This window comes from Pelecanus crispus, chromosome 1, assembly GCF_030463565.1.
Source record: "Pelecanus crispus isolate bPelCri1 chromosome 1, bPelCri1.pri, whole genome shotgun sequence".
NCBI classification, from domain to species: Eukaryota; Metazoa; Chordata; class Aves; order Pelecaniformes; family Pelecanidae; genus Pelecanus; species Pelecanus crispus.
The window spans coordinates 61,800,530-61,820,261 of record NC_134643.1 but is presented as its reverse complement, the minus strand read 5'-3'; the positions used below and the strand labels follow the sequence as shown (position 1 = coordinate 61,820,261).

At 44.0% G+C, this 19,732-nt stretch overlaps 1 protein-coding gene across 1 annotated transcript in view; it reads left to right on the top strand.

The window, feature by feature from the left end:
- The window catches only part of ABTB3 (ankyrin repeat and BTB domain containing 3), a 177,247-nt gene that overhangs the window by 88,885 nt on the left and 68,630 nt on the right, over nt 1–19,732 (top strand). The window contains exon 2 of the mRNA XM_075717212.1: nt 12,730–12,879. Coding sequence (XP_075573327.1) covers nt 12,730–12,879 — 150 coding nt within the window. The remainder of the gene's footprint in view (nt 1–12,729; nt 12,880–19,732) is intronic.

Genomic DNA, 19,732 nt, shown 5'->3' with positions numbered 1-19,732 from the left:
AGGCAGCTATTCAGGGGCTGTGCCTGAGTGATGGAAATGGAGTTTATTTGACTGTTCGGAAAATGGAGTATGAAGAAGAGTTTACTTTGTACTGGTTTATTATTTGGGGGTTCTTTTCTATCTGGGGTTTTGACTTGAATCAATTTCCAAGATTTATATTTGATTTCTGTGTGCTTCATAGCATATATTGCTCCTTAGTCAGCTTATCAGTTATGTAATGCTGACCCGCTGAAGCCGTGTCTGGAAGTTTCCAAATACCATTTGGTTTCTTTCAGTCTGCTTAAAAGAGAAAAGGCTAAATAAAATCAGCAGATGAGATGCAGCTGGTGAGGCAGTTAGCGTGGCCTACTGTTACGGCTACCTGCTGATGAACACTATTATGTCCCCTATTTCAGTTGCTTCTGATATGTTCCAAGTGCCTTTAGCTTTTTCTAGGGCAGTCACTTCCCCCCAAATGATTTAAAAATACTTTTTCTTTAAATTTCAGCTGAGTTGACTCACCCATTTCCAAGACCAAGGCTGGGCAGGGGGGAAACTGCTCTGTGGTTTATTCCCCGCCCTAGTTTTGGGGAAGGGCTGGTGAAGCAGTGCTGTGTGGTGGCCAAGGCACCACTGGGGATGTGGTTCTGTCCTTGCGAGGGCACCCGTGGGAAGAGGCGACCCATGGGGAATGGCATTGTGCTTTACTCGAAGCAGAGGATGGATAAGGTGCGGTCACGTCAAAGTCGTGCCAAAGACCACACTGAACGAGAAGGATAAAACAGCGAGCATCTGTTTCTTCATTAACTCCTGTCTGTTCAGTGCTCTGAAGAAGGGTCTGCTGTAGAAATGATCCTGTCCCTTTCCTCTAGGGTTTTTTGGTGTTTGTGGATCTGTGTGTGAATGTCTAGGTGAAAAAGTGGAGGAAATTAATAACGCAGAGGTTCAAATGTGAAGATTATGCATAAATGAAAACTGGGTTTGACCTTTAACCGCTCTGAGAATAAATGTGCAGCCTTTTCTGTCTGGGAAAAGTAATAGAGGGCATCATTTTCAAAAAATGAATGAGATATTTTAGGAAGAAAACTGTGTATCTTGATATCATAAAATTCAGAATGTACAAATGGATACTCTGCAGGAAACAGAAAAAAAAAAGTATTAAACCTCTGTAAAGTAGTTTTTAAAAGTCTTTTTTCAGTTAAACTGGTAGCCATGTAATGACCTGATGCATCTGAACACAGTTAGTTTGTATTATAGTTGGGTGGGGAAGAAGGTGCCCATCAGCTCTGTAAAACCTGAATGATTTGAAATGGGTTCAGCCAGCTAATCTGTAGGGCAAGCAGTCATAAAAGTATGCTAGCGACATAGTCTAACGTCTCTTGTAAATTTTTTTCATTGTCTATAATGATTTTACCATATATATATATGTATACAGGTTAACCTTTACTGATCAGAGCTGATTTATTGTTGTAGGTGTCTATATCAAAGGTCTGGATGGTGAAATACATGCTATTAACAAACCGTTTCTATTTAGTAAGCCAAGTGGAATTTTTGAAGAACGTAAAGGTTACTTTTACAAAGGATTGTCATCTGGCTGGCATCCAGGGTTTCCAGTCAGTGGAATTTTAGGTGAATATTTGGCTTTAATAAATACATGGCCAAACCCCCATTGAAGCACATGCTGAAGGCAGAGGGTTATTCCTTTGCTGAAGGTGGGGGCTGGGTACCTTGGTCCCACATAGGTCACAGCTGTCAGTACCTGAGCTCAGGTGTTTGCAGGTAAGAACATCTTGCCTGCTAGGGATACCCCAAATGATGCAGCAAACCTGGGTTTGGTGTGAGGAGGGGGGAAATGCAGGGGGCTGTAGGGCATGTCCTGTGCTGGGGTTGTCGACCGCTCAGGGGATCGTTGTAGTCTTGTACCGTATGCCTTCAAGGGCAGGTGTTTGTTTTTTTTTTCCTGCTGTGCTCAGTGTCATCCTTAGCAGGGTGGGAGGGAGCGTAGTAAATGCTTGGGGTGATGGGATACTGCCCTAAAGCCAGTAAATAAAAGCGTGTGTTTCTAAAACATCTTATTCTTTACTTTCATTGAGCGTGGGCTTTCATGGTGAGGGTGGAGTGGCTAATCTGATATTCATCTGTGCAAGCATTTCAAAGGAAATTCTAATTACTTAACCTTTACTGTGGGCTCCGCATGCTCTGGTTTACCCAAAACTCATTGCTCTGGGGTAAAATCCTGACCCTTACAAAGTCAGTAAGAGTTCTGCCAGAGCCTCCTGCATTTCCCTACTGAAGCACGGCAACGTGTGGCGGCAGGGCAATTTTGTTCGCCTGTGTCCTGTAGTTCCAGGGGCTTCATTGCAGCCGCTACATGTTCTGTGTTTTCAGCTTTATGCCCTGCCACCTGCAGATTTTACTCATTTTATTTATGTTATTCAATCACATACCCTAGCGCCCTCCCAGAAACCTTTGGGGCTGATGATTGAGTCGTTCAAAATTGAAGGACGGTGATGGCCCTAGCTGCTTTTTGCTATTAGGTCAGCATTCCCTGGGACAAAGCCCAAGGCTTTGGAGTTTGTGGAAGGTGACTTACAGAGCAAACAGCAAACACCCAGCTCTGCAGGAAGGGGTGTTATTCTCCCATCAACTGGTGACCCCACCCTTTTCAGGTGAGCTGTTTCACCAGTTTGAATTGCAAACCATCCTTATTCCCTTACATATGGTTTGCACAAGCTCTTGCATACATAACTAGCTCCCAAGTGCAAGGCAGTGATTGCTCCGTGGACCACAGATGCCTCGTCCTGCTCCCCTCAATCCCGTTTCCAGCTGCTGCCGCTGTGTCCACCTGTGAAATGCGAAGGCTACAGTTGGTAACTGTGATAGATAGGAATGCCCCGTGCTCAGTCTGAGCACAGAGTGTCTGATCCTCTATGTATTATTCATGGAGTTTGTACAAGCTGACGATGCTCCAAAGCAGAAGGAGGAATTTTGGCAAACAGTTCCTTCTCCTGTAAAAAACATACTAATCTTTACAAATATTGAAGCAAATGGAGGGAGGTGTTTTTTAAGATACTTGAAATATTCTTGCCAAGTGTATTGTATAGTACTCAGTGCAACTGCTCAGAAATTGTAAGAACATCGGTGTTTTTGAAATGATCGATCCAGCCCTTGAAGGCATTCGACGAATGGCGCCTATGCCAAAGGAATGGTGGCACACAAAGAGCAGCGGAAAAAATGCTCTTTTGGATTAAGCATTTTGTACTGCTTTACTATACCTGCGGTACCTGGTACAGGAGCCTGTTTGGATAGTAGGCCTTAAAAAATGGAGGATTATGTGCTTGCATGGGGTTACTCATTTGCAGTTTGCAGTCTTTCTTCTCAAGAAGTCCAAAACAGTATCATTACAAGAAACTCACAGCTCATAAAAAAGAGACTTGAGCATATAACTGTCTGATGATGCTTAATTACCTGCTGGTGTTTTGTTTATCAAATGCCGGAGGGGACCAGACTGGGTTAGGAGAGATGCCATGTCAGCACTGTTGGGCTTTTGGGCCGTGCCTGCAGAACAGTTGCTGAAGGGGAAGTCGTTCGTCGCGGCTGGGCATTTCGGGGGGCTGACGGTAATGAATGAAGGAAATTACAGGCTCTGGGAAAGCATATTAAGCTATGAATCACCAAATCCTCTTTTTCTGCTGTTATCAGCTGACAGGCCCTTTTCTGTCAAATAAAACCCATTAAATTGTTCTTTGTCATTTTCAGCTCGGACCTTCTGCAAACTCCCGGTCTAATAGGGGACTGTGCCTGGTTTTAGCCAAATCCATTTTTGCATGAGTTAGTACTCCTGTGCGTTCCCAGAGTCCAGGTTTATACCAGTGCACATCTTTCCTCCTTGAGTATGTGTCTGCCATCTTGAGTTATTGCTGGTAGCTGGAAGACGCGTCTTGCGGCTAGACCGGGTACCATCAAATCCACATTTCTCCAAGCTTCCTCAGTATCCAGCACTGCCAACATGTTCATCGTGCTCTTTTCTTTCTGAAAATTCCCTACCATCTATCAACTTCTTGCTTGTATCAAGATACTGATGGCTGCATGTATTATATTTATTTGCATGTAGCAGAGAAGGAAGATATCTGTATTTTTAAATTTTATTTTCTGTATCTGGATGCCTCCTGTCAAAGAGTGCGATAAAAAACCTTTCTTCTCCATATCACTAGTTCCAGGGCAGCATAGCTTAGTTCAGGGTAATCTCGAGCTGATGGGTACTCGGCATGAAATAAATGTACTATGTCAGCTCGAACATCTGTGCCAAAAAAATCACAACTCGCACTGAAACTTTTATGGTCGCTGTGACAGAGGAATAGTGTGGCTGAGCACAGTGTGCTGCTGAGCAATTTTCCTGTTGTGAAGTCGATAAAATGCCCCTTCGTGGTCAACAGGGAGAGAGGTGGTGAAAATCCCAGGTAGGTGAAGGTGTGTGGCTGCACATCAGTGCCCTTGCTAGGGAAAGGGAGGGGGATACAGCCATCGCGGCAGCCGCAGCTCGCTGTGCCGTCAGCACACGTGTTGTCTGTCCTGTTGTCTGGATGCAGGCTGGTAAGCAGCATCTGCTGCTTCTTGCCTGGCAGCAGTACCACAAAGACCGCTTTAGGAAACTGGGAAAGACCGTGGGACAAGCATGAGGAGATGGATCTCTGTTTCTTCTCTTGCTTGTGGACTGGCTTGCTTCACTGTTTTTGGGTTTTTTTTCCTTGGTGGTGGTTTTGAGGATTTTGAAGTTTTGCAGTTGATTTTTGGCAGGACCGAGATTTTGTTTTCTCTATATCCTTATAAAAATAAATGTAAAGTTGTAGCTGGTGATTTGAGAGCTTAGTTTCTATGTTTAGTGGGATCTAATCTTCTGATTCTTCTTTGTTTTGTAATATATAGCCTAAACAATCAAATCCATCCTGCGTTCCACTTGGTTGTGCACCACTTAACTTCTTGGTACTAGCAGAATCTATCCTAATTTAGTTGAATTGTTGTTACTTCTATGCCATTTTAAGCAGCAGTGATTGCCACTCATTATCATTAGGCTAAAATGATTGCTTTAGAAGGATCCTAATAAGGAGGACATCCCAATTAAGTAGAATGTGTTTTGTTAAGAAACTCCTTACAAGAAAAGATGTCACAGTCACGTGTTGTAATATAATTCTATTATCTAGTCTTCCTATAACATCTGCTCTAATATCTCACAGAGGTACTCTGCTTTGGATGATGATCATCTGTTCTGGCTTTTGATGAAATCAAATCCAACTCAGCTGGGATACTGCCCTGAAAACGATCACACATCTTTGGAAAAAACTGCTCTGCAGATATACAGTTAGTAAAATTTCCAGTTGCAAGGAGCCAGAGACAAAACTGCTCAGACAAAACCTCCAAACTTGGCCAGATGAAATAAAAAAGTTGCCCTTGCGTAGTTCAAGAGGGTCGTTCTTCGCAGTGGTTCTGGAAGTGAAGTTCCTGCTGGTGAGAACCCAAAATCTGCAGAGTTTGTACAACTTCTGTTTGTCGTTTATCAGTGGTTGCTGCCATTGATCATTTTTTGGCAGATTTTGTTAGGCCCTCAGTTCTTTCATTTTTAACCATTATTCATTTGCTCTTCTGCTGATTTTTCCAGGAGAGAAAGGGTGATCTCTTGTGGTTAAACTGCATAACTAGAGGCCTTATGCTCTTTTCCTGGTTTTCTCTGACATTTCTTATTTCACCTTGAATTAGTTACTAAGCTCCTCTAGTCCTTTACTTTCACTTCATCTATAAATTGGACATGAATATTGCCTTACCTGCTTAACGCCAGTGTCTTGAGGCTACATGTAAAACTGGTAATGCTTATTAATGTCTTTGGGTAGTAGGTGTTAAAGACACACAAAGTAGTGTCCCTTTCGTCTCTTGCATCTGATTCCTGTGCCTGTTCCACCCTTCCTCATTTGGGCTGCTCTGCCCACTCTAAGACTCCAATTCTGGAAACTTTATATCACCACCTACCTCTCCCAAGCGCTTTGCATTTTCTCCATGCAAAGCCACTCCCCGTTATTTAACCAGGCTGGAATGTGTGGAAAGAAGACACTTTGCACTCCTTGCCTTGAATGCTTTCCAGGTCTTCCGTTAACTGAAAGCACTGGCTGATACAATTAGCATTGAGGTTTTCCCCGTAGTCTCATTTCTGTTAGAAGTCAAGATGTTTTCCATCTGCGTTGCTGGTCAGGTTGACAGGCTGAACTAAGGAGTCAAAGCGCAGGTTTCTTCAAACAACAGAGGCCATAGGGTTTCTTCACGAGTTTGGGCTTCTATGTGGTGGCTTTTGTTACTTTATATTCACCAGCTCCTGCGCGTTGGTGTCAGGATGCTGAGCTCATGGTGCTGGTGTTCCCACGCTGTGCTTCGAAATCTGGTGCGTACCTGGATGGTGCATCGTCCTCACATACTCATGGTTGCCACGATTACCAAATGTGGTGTCAGGAGAGTTTTTCTGCATGTCAGAATACCAACCGTGTGGGGTTTACACCTAGTGAACTATACTGCTATTGCAAAGGCAGCTGGCAATACTTTTGTCCCTTTTATTTTTTTCCCATAGGCCTTTATGCTGTAGATCTCAAGAACGCTTCTCTGGTGCTGGGAAATATTTTGGTACGTGAGCTTGTGGAATAAAAGGGATTTTCTTAATTGGATGTTTTGTGAGCTCTTGAACTTCACATGATTCTTTATGAGAGCAGGAGATTGGACTCAATGACCTTACAGTCCCATGTTCCTGTGTAAAAAAAACAAACAAAAAACCCAAAACAAAACCAAACCGAAACAAAAAGGTATGATGGTTGAGTGGATTTCCTACTCCTAAACATAGTCCTCCTACGTAAGATCAGCATTTTCTTGAGCAACATGCAGCACCACGTTTTGGGGACTGTGCAGGATTCACTACCATTTTCAGGCTCATTTTGCAGGGCAATTTGCCTGATACCTATCCTGCACACTTAATTTCTATAAACTTTTAGTAGGATCCAACTATTCCTTGTAGTGGGAGTGTAAGCTGTTTTCCAGATATGTATGTTTGCTTAAGATGCAATAGATATATAAAGAGGGAGGTCAAAGATACTTTGAATTATTTTCTCTTGAAAGTATGAGCCCTTAATTAAAGAAAAATAACAAGAGCAGCAAACCTTCATGCTTCTATCCAGACTCTAAATTAATATACAGAGAGAAGTCTGGCACTCTTTCCAAAGGAACGAATGGCAGTACTGAAATGTGCAAAAAATGTTTTATAGTATTTACAGTGCTTATATTTTTAGTCAAAACAAACGCGTTTGTGTTGGGTTTCTGCTAGATGCCTCCGCACAGATCATTTGAGTCTCATTGTCCAGTGGGCATTTTTATTAATTTAGTGCCATTGGAAATTTGTTTTGGTTTAGACCATGGAATTCGAATACTAAAGGAGAGAGAGGAAGCAAACAATTCAAAATGTGAGTGACATTGGGTATTGCAGACCTATGAACGTAAGCAGTGGAGACTTTTCGTTGCTTGCCTTGGTCTGTCACTTTGTGTGTGTGTGTATACATAAATTGAATTCAGTGATACTTGAGATATAATTTGGTCTTGGTGAATTTGCTGTATGCTCAAGCAATAGCTTGAGCAAATGTCTTCAAATTCCTTGAAATACAAATAAAAGCTTCAAATATAGGAGGTGTGTGGTACTGAAGTATGTTTACAGTAGGTGAGAAGAGGAAGGTTGGAGCAGTAACTTTGGACCTGCACTAACTGGAACTGCAAGTTTAAGTTCTATATTTCTCTCATTCTCTTTTTTCTGAGATGGACTCACTGTTGAAAATGCTGCTTTAGGTGGCAAAGCTGGTTTGAGACCGAACTATGGGATGTTTGAGGGTGCAACACAGCCTTGCCCAGAACTGCACTGCCCATTCCAATAAGAAGACTTGCCGTTTTATTGCTTTCCGCATTGTGTAGTCATTCATGCTGGTATACAAAAGATTGCTTGTCTTATTTTTTGCTGTTTTGCCCTTTGATCTGCCTTTGCACGATGCAAATAGCTGTGTGTTGCCAACAGCAATACATGGTCCATGGAAAGCCAGGAGCCTCCTATGCCTGAGAGAAAGTAAAGTCCAACTGCTGGTCCTGGAGTATGGGCACCATAGGTGCCAGCACTTCAGCAATCAAATGTTTTGCAACAGCTGGTATATAAATAAATGCAGATACCTGTCTAAATAGAGGAACAGTGGAGGGGGCTGAGATTTTTTTAATGATTCCTCTGTATTTAGGTGAGATTTGGGCTACAAGCCCTGTATTTCTCCTGCCTGGAAAGCCAAAGAGGTCACACAACGGCTGCCGTGTCTGGTGTTGGAGTTGCTCTTGGCCATCAGGTCCTTCAGGCTGTTTTGCTGGGGAGGCACTGAGTAGCAGGGACGAGCCCTGCCGTGGCTGCTGCTGAGCGCTGAGTTTGGGATGTTTGTGTGAGGCATGCACGGTTCTTCTGTCACACTAAAAGGACAGCACAGGCAGCTCTGTGGCTAGCTCTGAAGTGAGTATGCCGGAATGTATGTATATCTGTGCCAAAATCTGCCTTGCAATGGAGGGTTGTGCATCAACCAAGCCCAAGAGGTGGGAATGTGCATGGGGAAACTGGAATAGAGTTACCAGGTACCCCTGGCTTTGGATGAGCTTGCATGAAGTTTTAAAATAACTGTTTCTTTTATAAGTTTGAGCATCTTCAGTCTTCACTTTCTCATTTTGTGCAATACTCCTTTGGTTTGGGATTTTTAAGTCCTTGGGGATTGAGCTCTGGCTTGTGTTTAAGCTGAGCCCAGAGGGCAGGAAGAATGTGGAGTGTATTAATTATACATCGGATTTGCCCCATGATGTTGTTTTTTCTCTAGAGATTTGGGAGGAGGAGCATTAGGAGCTTGTCACTGCGATTTTTTTCTGGCATCCTGCTGATTTTAAAATGTGTTTTCTGCATTTCTCTTCAGTCTTTCACCTACAGACTGCAGGGCACCCTGAGGCCAAGGGCAAAGTGAATAAAGCAATTTTGGGTATGGCCCATTCTGGATATGTCTCCTTGTAGATCCTAGAGAGATCCCTGCCCCAAGGAGGGTACAAAAAAGGGAAAACACCGAAAGAGGTGACGAAGTCCAAATGCAGTTGAGAGCTTTGGTTATCTCGCCTTGCTCCAGTGGTTCACATCAGTCACAGATGCAACGTACGGCTGCGATACATTGCCGGGTGGCACAGAGCAGCCAGGGGTGTACTGCATGAGTCTGGCCCCATATTCATTCAGCAACAACTGACTGCTTAATTTCCACTCTAGTGAATCGGAGGGAAGAAGAGAGATAAAATAATGGGCAAAGAAGTGCGCAGGGTTGAGTAACCGTGCAGAAAGGAAGTATGTGGAACAGTGCCGGTTGAGAGAAAAGACAGATACTGCCGTTCATTTCTGAAGATACTGCACAGAAATATTTAGTATGGAATGACAGATAGCATTTGCCTCAACAGCCAGAAAAGCAACAGAAAAACAGTCCCATTTTTCAGGCCATTGGAAACTTGAGGTCCTCACCTGTTTGTCAAGTTCAGCACAGTACAGCTGAAGACACAGCTGAAAAAGCAAGCAGATAATACCAATCCGCAGAGAGTTAAAATAAGGAAGTTGAACTGTAGCCAAACCAGTAAAAGCTGGTGGTGGCTATTTGAATGTTTCTATTTATAAAAAAAGATACTTATAATCACAAAGTTTTTCCCTTTTTTGTCCTCCCTTGGTGTGCTCTCTTCTTGACGGGGAGCAATTCCCTGCCATAGTCTTTCAACAGTGAGTTTGAGCTTTACATCAAATGCTGATAAAAAGAGAGTGGTTTGTTCTTCTAAAAGGCATTTTATTCACTTTTCTTTAATCGTTTTTGGGGAAAACAGTTGAAGTTAGAAAATTGGCAGAGTTGCATGCCGGAGCCATAGAATTCCCTTTCTCCATACTGGCAAAAACCAGATCTGATACAGCAAGATTATGAGAGTTACAAACAATCTTCCATCACCCTACTGGTCACCCACTGTGGTCAATTATAGTTTTGAAGCTGGCATATAAATATCAGATGTTTGGTTATTGCATGCCTTTACTAATCTCCAACCCAACTAAACCCCTTGGCGTGACATATCCTATAATTTGCTAAGTTTTCGAACAATGGCGCATTTTGCATTTCATTCGCGCTTTTCATCCAAGAACCTAAGAATACACTCCCTTCGCTAAAGAACAGAGTAATTAATCATCAGGGCTGTTTTCAAGGAAAAAGCCCGGCTGTGGGAACAGAGGCATAGGCAAAGTAGAGAATAAAATGTCTACATCCCACTGCTTTAATCACTTGGATAAATATCTCTTCTACAAATTATGATTTTAAACCATTTGAATCTTATTTGTTAAAGGTATCTTAAACCAGTATTTTTTTCCACACTTAAGGTGTGTTTTCACTGAAAAAGATTTTCTTGTTGGATATTCATTCTTTTAAAGATGCCATAAAGCTGTTTGGGCTCTGTTTCTTGTTTTTAGAAATCTCTTTGAGTATTAGATCAGTTATACATCTGTTTTCTGCAGGGAAGACACTTCCAATTTTGCCTTAATTTCTATCCATTAAAATTATAAAGAATAATCTAAATAAATGAGAAAGATTTCCAAGAGAGGATACTTATTAAAATATGCAGGCAAGTCTGCATTTTAAATCCAGGTGTTGTACTTCTTGAGCTCCATACATCCCCAGAATATAAATGTTGATCAGTGTGCCAAGTATTTATGCAAGTCAGCCACTGAGCAATGGCAGGAGAATTTGGAGAGCTTGTTTGATAAGCTGTTGTCGCTTTTTATCCCTTACCTCTCTGCTTTTAGTTGGTTTCTCCCTGTTGCTGTGTCAGATGTCCTGCTCTTTCTCTCCAGGGCTCTTCCTCGTGAGTCTGTTCCTTGCTCATGACCTTCCACACGTGCATGCGGTTTTACTGTGGTTGTTACAACCCTGGGACCGGAGCCAGGGCTGGGATTACGGCTGCTCCTGCTCCTCTATCTCCCGCGTTCAAACAGGCTATTAGGAACTTGTTCTGGTGTTGCTGTTGCATGCAGAGGGCGATCCTGGTGTAGGTTGCTCTCTTACAGCAATGGTGGACAAGACCTTTGGTCCCGATATTCCCAACATATACCCCCGCTTTTTGTTTTGAATGTGCTCACTGAACCTGCGTCGCCTCTCTTCTCCCAGGGTGGGATGTTTTTAGGTCTGTGCTTTTAATCTAAAAGTCTAATACAACTTTTAGACTAAACTGTTTGCAGGGAGAAGATGGATGTGAGGAGGGAATCCAAAGCAGTTTGGTGGAGCTAACAAGGTGGCTGAGAAACGTCCCCTCTCAGGCACGTTGCCTGGTCTTGTAGTGCTCCAAAGCAGTGACATCTGTGGGGTGTGTTTTATAACTGAAGTAAAGAGGGGTTAAGGTAGACATTCTGCCCAGGACCTGCCATGTTATACCTGTTGGCAGAATTATTGATCGGTAGAGTTAGATGCCATATGTTTACTGAGCTGGGAGATGAAGTAAGTTCTTCCCCCTGAAGAAAAACGCTGAATATGTACCTCTTACTTAATGTGTTTGTAAAGTCTGCTTGGCCCATAAGGGCAGAACCTCTCCCCTTTGCTTAAAAGGAAGGAACAGTAAAAGCTAATGAAAAAAATATATTTCCTGCTCTGGCTTCTTTTCAAAGGTAATTGTTGCATATCACACAATCTGAGATAAGATGAAATTTGGTCATCATAAAGAGGTACAGTTCCACTGCCTCCAGTGGGTCTCCACCTGTGTGTGTCTCAGCAGGATTGGGAAGGTGATGCCCTGGAGAGCATGGCCATAGCTGGCTGTTTATAGACCACAGGAAGGGAGAGGACCTTGCTCTCCAAGCTGGACTTCCATGCATCTGTTACCCAGGGATGGTAATGCAGCGTTTGGTCTTGTGAGCAAGTTCTGTTTTTCAGCATGGCAGTGATTTTGATGAATAAACGTGTGCCTTCTATCTACTTCTGAGCGTTCAGATGTCATGGCAGAAAGTGACACTTGTGCCTGAATGAATGTGTATGTAAGTTATTTTATGTCAGTAGCTTTACTTATGCCCTGCCCCACAAAAATTCACAGCTGTAAGGGCTTCTGCATAATGGGCTTTTGAAGCCCAAACAGTTCCATTGCCAGGAGTTGTATTTACAAAAGAAATTCAATAAGCCCATCAATGACACCGCGAGCATCTTGATGCTGTCCATTATTTTGGCAATTGTCAGTGGAGTTCCCCTTACAGGAAAATCCTGTAAATGTATCATCTCACTCATATATCATTTTAAATCCAATCTTTAAGAATTCTGTTGCTGAGATGCCATTTTCTAATAAATTTGTACGATTTTGGAGTAGTTTCCAGGAGGCTTCTTTGGAACCCTCTTGACCTCCTCCTTGGGCAAGTCTCTAGGATTTTCTGTAAGAATTATCCCTAAGTGACATCGTAAGTGACTTGAGGATATTCAGAAGAGTTAACGGGGGCCACTTCTGAGAGCATGAGTCATCTGTGACATTGAGTTATAGGTATTGATTGTCTTTGAGCTCTGCACACACAGGCTGCGTCTTGGAATGTCCCCTAAATGATGTGGTGGTGGCAGCAAAGTCATCCATACTGGCTGAAATTACATTGGACTTCTCCTTTCTTTTTATCCACTGTAGGTGTTCTCTGCCTGCCGGACAGCTTGAACCTTCACAAAGACCAGCAAAGGTCAAACAAGCCTGGGGAAGTGCAGATGTTCAGCCAGTCAGAGCTGAGGACCATCGAGCAGTCTTTACTTGCTACGCGCGTGGGGAGCATTGCTGAACTCAGTAAGTACAAGGCTGTTGATAATGATTGGGTTTCTTTCCTCAAAGTATAGCAAAGCCAATCGCACTGCCTGGTTGTGCAGAGGAGGCATGAGGGGACGTGTGTGATGTTGAAGGAGAGGTCGGGGCAGATCTAGCCATGTTTATGCCCCATGGCCAGTCCAGAAGCTGAAGCCATAGGAGGAGAGAAGTCTCCTGCAGTCTCATAGCCATACCTATGACTTGATTGGATATGCTGCTCTCATTTTTCATAGTGAAACATGCTTTATTTCATCTTCCCTATGTTGTGTTTGAGAGCACCTCAGAGCTTGGCCAGACTTGCAAATGGCTGTCATATTGGTATCCTGTCTCATTTCACTGGGATGCCTGTTTTGAGATTGGCAAGCAAAAAGCTGAAGGCTGCAATAAGTGAAGGAAATATTGTCACAAATTTAAAGCAGAGCTAGTTCTACCTGTGTTTAGAGAGGGTCCTTTACCCTGCCTTTACTTCTTCAGTTCCAGCAGAGGAAAGAACCACAACTCAAACCTGCACCAGAGGAATTTGTGCCTGGAAGATAAATTATTTGCTATTAATCAAAACACTTTTTGGGAAATGTGAGAACCTATGATACCTGTCAAAATCTGAATGCTTTGGTTTCAGCACAGATAAACTGTAGGAGGCAAATGCCATGTGAATCCTCATGTGACGTGGAGATAAAGTTACCACAAGTGCCTTTTAAAATTTTTTTTTTAATTGAGAGAAGCCTTCCAATCACATTTATGGTGTAGTTAGAGATATGAAGCTATGGGGGGGGAAACAGGGAAACAGAAATGCTCAGTCAACAAAGGGGTTTTTTTCTGAGGTCTGTTAGAAATACTGTCAAGTATTTTATTTCCTGAGGTCTGTTACGAAGTTTTGAGGAGAAATTGAAAAGACTCAAATCTATGAAGATACACGCAGCCCATCTTACTGTTGTTCTTACTACTGAATTCTGGGTTGTAAAGAACATGAATAGGGATCTCCTGTTCATTTTCCTGGCTTTCTCTGTAGCAATGGGAGTCTCCTCTGTAGCTTCACCATATCATCAGGGCTTAGTTTACGTGCCGTTCATGAGCCATGTGAACGCACCATGGATGTTTGTCTGCAAACCACAAAATGAATTTCTGTTTTCAGCTTGCTAATTTTTCTCTGCTCTGGTGAAACGTCAACAAGCCAAGAGCACTTACATGCCTTAGCGTGAAGTGTTGCTCCGTCTCTGGAATCAGGTGTTTGGTGTTATTCAAATTAAGTATTTTATGCTTATTTATTTCACGCACATGAAACACACAACAGTACTGTCTGTGTGCCAACTAAATTATGTATGAGACAGCTCTCTTCCTTAAAGTACATATGGTTGTGTTTTAATAAATAATCTGTGGATATTTCAGGGTTTGTTTTTTCATTCTTGATTTTTTGGAACCTCTGTACGCAACCCAAAAAGCCAGACTCCTTAATTAGCCCCTGCCCAGCCCTTTTTAAATTTGATTTCCAGAAATCTACCATCTCTGAGTAGCCCTACCTCAGATTCAAATGCTTGGTTGATAGGGTTTCGTCTCTATATGTCTGTTGACTGCAAACACAGGCAAAACACTCTTCAGGGTGGCCAACTCAAAGAAAAGTGTGCATCAGTGGGAGTTAGATGCAGCTGTCAGAGAGAGGTTGGCACCTCCAGCACGCTGGTAGCCCTCCAGAAAGCCCTCTGGACAACCATCGAGGGTACCTCCGCAGCCGCTGCAAGCAGATACATGTCGGGGAAGAAGCAGTAGGAGGAGTGGTAGTTGGCAAGGCTTGCAAGGCTTGATGCTCAGTTGGGTAGAAATCATTGCCATAGAGCACTGCTGGTGCGGAGTTAAAAACTGAATTGTGAAACGTGGAGGGAGGCATGGTGTGTTGGTGGGTAGAACCCTATGGATTTGGGGGAAAATCCTAAAATGGAAGGAAGACGGAGGGGTGGGAGGTACAAGGGGGTTTGCTCTTTGTTCAGTGCTTCTGTATCTGTCTCTGGCATCAGCAGAGGCTGTGACCTGGAGGTTACAGCAGAGCTTCTGCCGCAGAGGGAAGCTGGGGAACCTCAGTGTGGGGGCAGAAACACTGAGCGGCGGGGAGAAGCCAGGGGGGAACACCTGGGGATCAGGGTGCGTTGGTGGGGAGGGAGTAGGTGAAGGAGGATTTATCATTGCCTTGGTGGTGTGAGTGGGATGGAGAGCTTTAGAAGTGGTGTTGTGGAGAGGGAAGAGGATATGGAGAAAGTGGGATATGAGGAAAAGGTTAGGTACGTGAAAGCCCTTGCTTTTTGTCGGGATTAATAAAGGTGGTGGGGGAGACTTTCTGATTAGGAGGGCATTAAGAGGATAGCACTTGTGAAGGGAGGAGGAGGAGATGGCAACCAGGAATGAGTGGCAAAGACAAAAGCTTGACCATCAGAGTGGGCAGTCCCTAAGCATGTGTCCACAATGTCCCACTCACTTGCAATATCCCAGGAGCCAGGTCTTCATTTCTGTGTTCTTCATAAGAGCGCAAAAGACAAGGGCAAAGAGGGATCTTGCAATAAAGTGATTTAATTTTATCTCAGAGGGAAATAAAAAAGCAATTCTAATTGAATGAGATTTCCTGTAGTTTATCAACATTAATAATTAAAGTATTGCAAATATGCAGAATAACTAGAATTAAAGAACGCCTGCTTACAGAGGAGAGGTTTCTCCTGCTCTCGGTTCTGCCCAGCATCCTTGCACGCAGCGACATGGCCAGCTGCCGAGCTGCTGGAGGCTTTGAGATGGGAAATCGAATCTGTCCTGTGGAAGATGACAGCTGGCAAACGGGACCCGTTTGCTGCCCAGTGCCTGTATTTCAGCTCAAATCTTCTTAGTTTCTTCACGGTCTTTGTGTCTGTCCCAGGTGGAAAAGAGATTCCCAAGGTGAAAAGCCTCACGTCTTGTGGTACATTCACCTTTCCCTACACGTGATGCCCTCGTTCGTCTGCCCCCTTAATTTGTTCACGAATGCTGTCAGTGTATTAGAAAAGAGAGTTTGGGCAAGCTGTGTCTCCCCGGGGGGTGAAAGAAGTGAGAGAAGATTGGGGAAAAGTGGGATGGTGGGCACAACCGTAGAGGGAGGGCAGCACCCTCTGGGGGTGCTGCAGAAGAGGAGGTCGGCCTGGGCTGCCTTTGAGGGGTCCTCGTGACTGGGCAGGTGCAACCGGACTCGCAGGTGCTGCTCCAGTCCCCCCGAAACCCTGCTTTGCCTCATGCTTCTGCTCTCATCTCCCCGGCTTAGCAGGCAGCAGGTGCTGGTCGTCGCTGGGATGGCCCTGCCCTGCCTGGCGGCAGCAGCGCAAAGTAGTGCCACTGGCCCTGGGGTACTCTCCCGAAAATAGGAAGAGGAGGAGGTGTTGCTGACTTAAGGGAAAAATCAAAGCAAGGTTTTGTCTCCAGGACTTAGGAGGAGAATGTAAATAGAGACCTAATTCTGCAACGCAATTACAGCAGTAATGCGCGATTCCAAGGAAAAGGCTTGAAAAAATTAATGTGAAACCTTATTCATTAAAATATAATGAACATGGCACAAAGTTAAGGAACAACAATAAATTTGGCCTATGTTATATTGGCATTTAGTATTCAGGAATTGTAATTGCCTACTACAGTGTGTTTTAAAATAATGTAATTTCATTTGAAATGCTTATTATATAGAGAACATTGGGAAGAACTGAAGCACAGCAAAAAATAATAGGATTTTAAACAGTAACCTGGCAGTATTTCTCTGTTTAATCTTAGAGAAAATAGTTCACAAGACTTCTTTGGGGTTGTTGTTTTGGGATTTTTTCCAGTTTTTCCTAAAGTTTCCAGACCAGAGGAGACCAGACCTAGAGGAGAAGGGGAATAGGTCTGTTTATTTTTTTTTCAGAAAGTTTGGGGAATTTTCTAGATTTCTAGTTCTTCTCTTTTACTTCCTCCCCCCTTCAGACAGGGAAAAATAAGTAGACTGAATAAAAGAAGAGAGGAATATTAGGGAGAGCTGTTGAGAGATCCCATGATACTGCATTTTGATCTTTGAATATTTTTCCTAACTTCTTTATATGCATGTTTGCAATCCACAAACGTTTATGTTATATTTAACTGCATAACACCCCAACACACCTATTCATCACCCATCTAAAAATACCACTGCCAGCTTGGAGACCAGATGCAGAAGGGATGAGACTCACAACTTGAGGTCGCTGGTGTTTTTGGTGGATCAAGGAGGACCCTCTTCCTGTTGCGTTTGCGCATAGGTGGTGACAAGGAAGAGCAGAGCCTTAGGATGTACTGGGCACCAATCCTGGCACCAAAAAATATTCCTCCCTCGCTGCCTTGGGGTGAAGACTGTAAAGTGTTAGTGTATGGCTGAGCTGGGATGACCACTCCATGTTGAGGCGCACACGTAGGGCTGCAGAATTGTTGTGTCTCTTGAACCGCACAGAGGGGTAAACTGTGGCTTAGGATGTCATCCAAACCATGTCTTCACGCGTGTCTTCAGGTTAGAGCAGAAAACTGTTTGGAGCTTGATTTGAGTCCAAAGATGGCTGGTCTGCTATAGCTTTCCTGGGTGAGAAGCTGGCCACCCAGTCTTGTGCAAACCACGGTGACCAGCGGTGGTCGTATTACTCTGAGCGTTAACCACAATGAGTAGTCATTTTTATTTTAAACTGGGATAATCTAAAGATATGGATGCGACTTAACACTGCTGATCTCAGAGCTTTTTAGCCTTTGAATGGCATTTAACTTAGAGCAGCTCCCTGATTTATGTTCAGGCCGGTATTTCCTCCATGTCACCGCTCAGGTCTCAGCAAGGTTTTCCTTTCTGCCACTGGAAAAATGCCACCCTTCCCTATCATCCTCTCTTTGCCTCCGCAGTGCTGAATGTATGTATTTCCAAAATAACAGCCTCCCAGTAGATCTTGGCACACTTTTAGGGATGAAAGGAAAGGTTACTGCTCAAGTGTAAGTAGGAATGTGATTGCACATACCAATACTGTTTTTCATTTCTCCTCACAGCCCCAGCTGAGGAGATGATGAAAGTCGGCATCCCCTCCCTTGCCTTTTCATCTAGTCTCAATCCTCTGCAACCAACAGGAAGGAGCACCGCAGGAGCCATACAAATTGATTCATGCTCTGTAAATAAGAGGTTAAACCTAGGCTTAGAAGCAAATGCCAGAGTAAAGGTGCTTGCTGAAAGGGTGGCATCTGAAGGAGGGTTGTTGTAAGTGCTCTGCTTATTTACTGCCAGGACAAAAGCTCTAGTTGTCAGGTATTTTTCTCAGACTAAGCAGCACTGTAGAGAAAGGCCAAAGCTTATTCCCTGTGAACGGTTTGGTTCATGCAGTGCAGTGCTGAGCTAAGTGGAGGTACTAGCCAAAACCTGCAATTCAGATGGTAGTGCTTCCTTCAGTGTAGGGTTTGGCCGTAGCCTGCCAGCCTGTGTGGGCACTCTCCAGATGTGGTGATACTTTTCCTAGTTTTGGAGGGCCCTCCGCTGGGTTATTGCACAAGATCTCTATGTCCTCACTCTCCCACCACTTTCTGGGCCTCTTTTTCCTCCTCACTGTGATCCACACGTCATCTACTCCATGTGTAAAAGTTAAAAAGAGAAGTTGTTGAGGTACCCCTTCACCCCCCAGCAGAGAACAAAAGACAGATTAATGCAGTGCTTAAATGCTAGGTAGTTTCTTGCCCCCATTAAGTGCTAGCTGGTTGCAGGCTCCCCTAGCTGCTACTGTTCCCCTTGCAGCCCCCTCCGAGTGATGGACCTGAGCCTTCATTCTCTGTCTGCATCTGTGCACAAGAAGGGTTATGGGTTACTTAATAGCCCCAAACGGACTCCTGCTTTTCTTCCATTCCTCCTGAGATACCATTATCATAAACCATAAAGCAACACATTTATTTATCAGTGGAAACAAAGCGGGAGGGAGGATAATTTGAAAATAGCACTCTAGACCCTGCTGAGGCTTTACTTTCCCTTTCACTGCCCTGCTGACCAGGGGTGTGGATTTCTATCTTGGGTTACAGGGGCTGAACAGAGGCAGCTATTGCTTGTCTGGGTCCCAGTCTGCTGTCAGTGCCCCTTCAGGGACTCCCTTCACCTTCCTGCGGGCTAAGCCGGGGTCCGTCCCCACACAGGTGGTTTTGTTCCTCCAGGGCTTCTGCCTTGTCCATTTAAGCCCACTCAGGTTTAATGGTTTAAAGGCAAAAGGCATCACCTTGGTGGGTGGGGGATGCTGGAGCTCCAACCCTCCACTGCCTTTCCACAATACACTAATGTATCGGCTCAGGACTCCCTTGCCTACATCGCCCTTGAGGCGCAGACTCCTGTTCACCCCTGAACTCAGGTGCATCACAGCACGCTTGGGGTTAAAAGAGCATTTTTCTTTCCTTAGGTTTGCAGTCCTCCATCCCTGCTGTGCAGAGCAGAGGCAATCAGTCAGGCCAGGGTGAGCACTATTCAGCTGGCCTGCTCAGCCATGGGGGGCTCTTAAATTCAGAGTTTGAGGATCTATGGGTCTACGTCAGGCCAAAGAAAATCCAGGAAAAGTGGTCCATAAGGCAGTGGCAGTCCGCAGAGGGAAGGCTCTGCATTAAGTCGGCAGAAGAATAGCTCATCCGAGTCAAAGCTTGTTTTGTTTGGAGTTGACGTGGTTTAAGGAGAATCAAACACAAACATCACGCTTGCCATGTTGGATTGGAGATTTTGAAGGTGATAGTGTTTTTATAATAGGTATGTGAACTTGAGAAGATTTAATTATTATTGTGGCTTTTTTATGGGATATATCCAAACCCTAATTTCTCAGTCTTCAAAGGCTTTGCA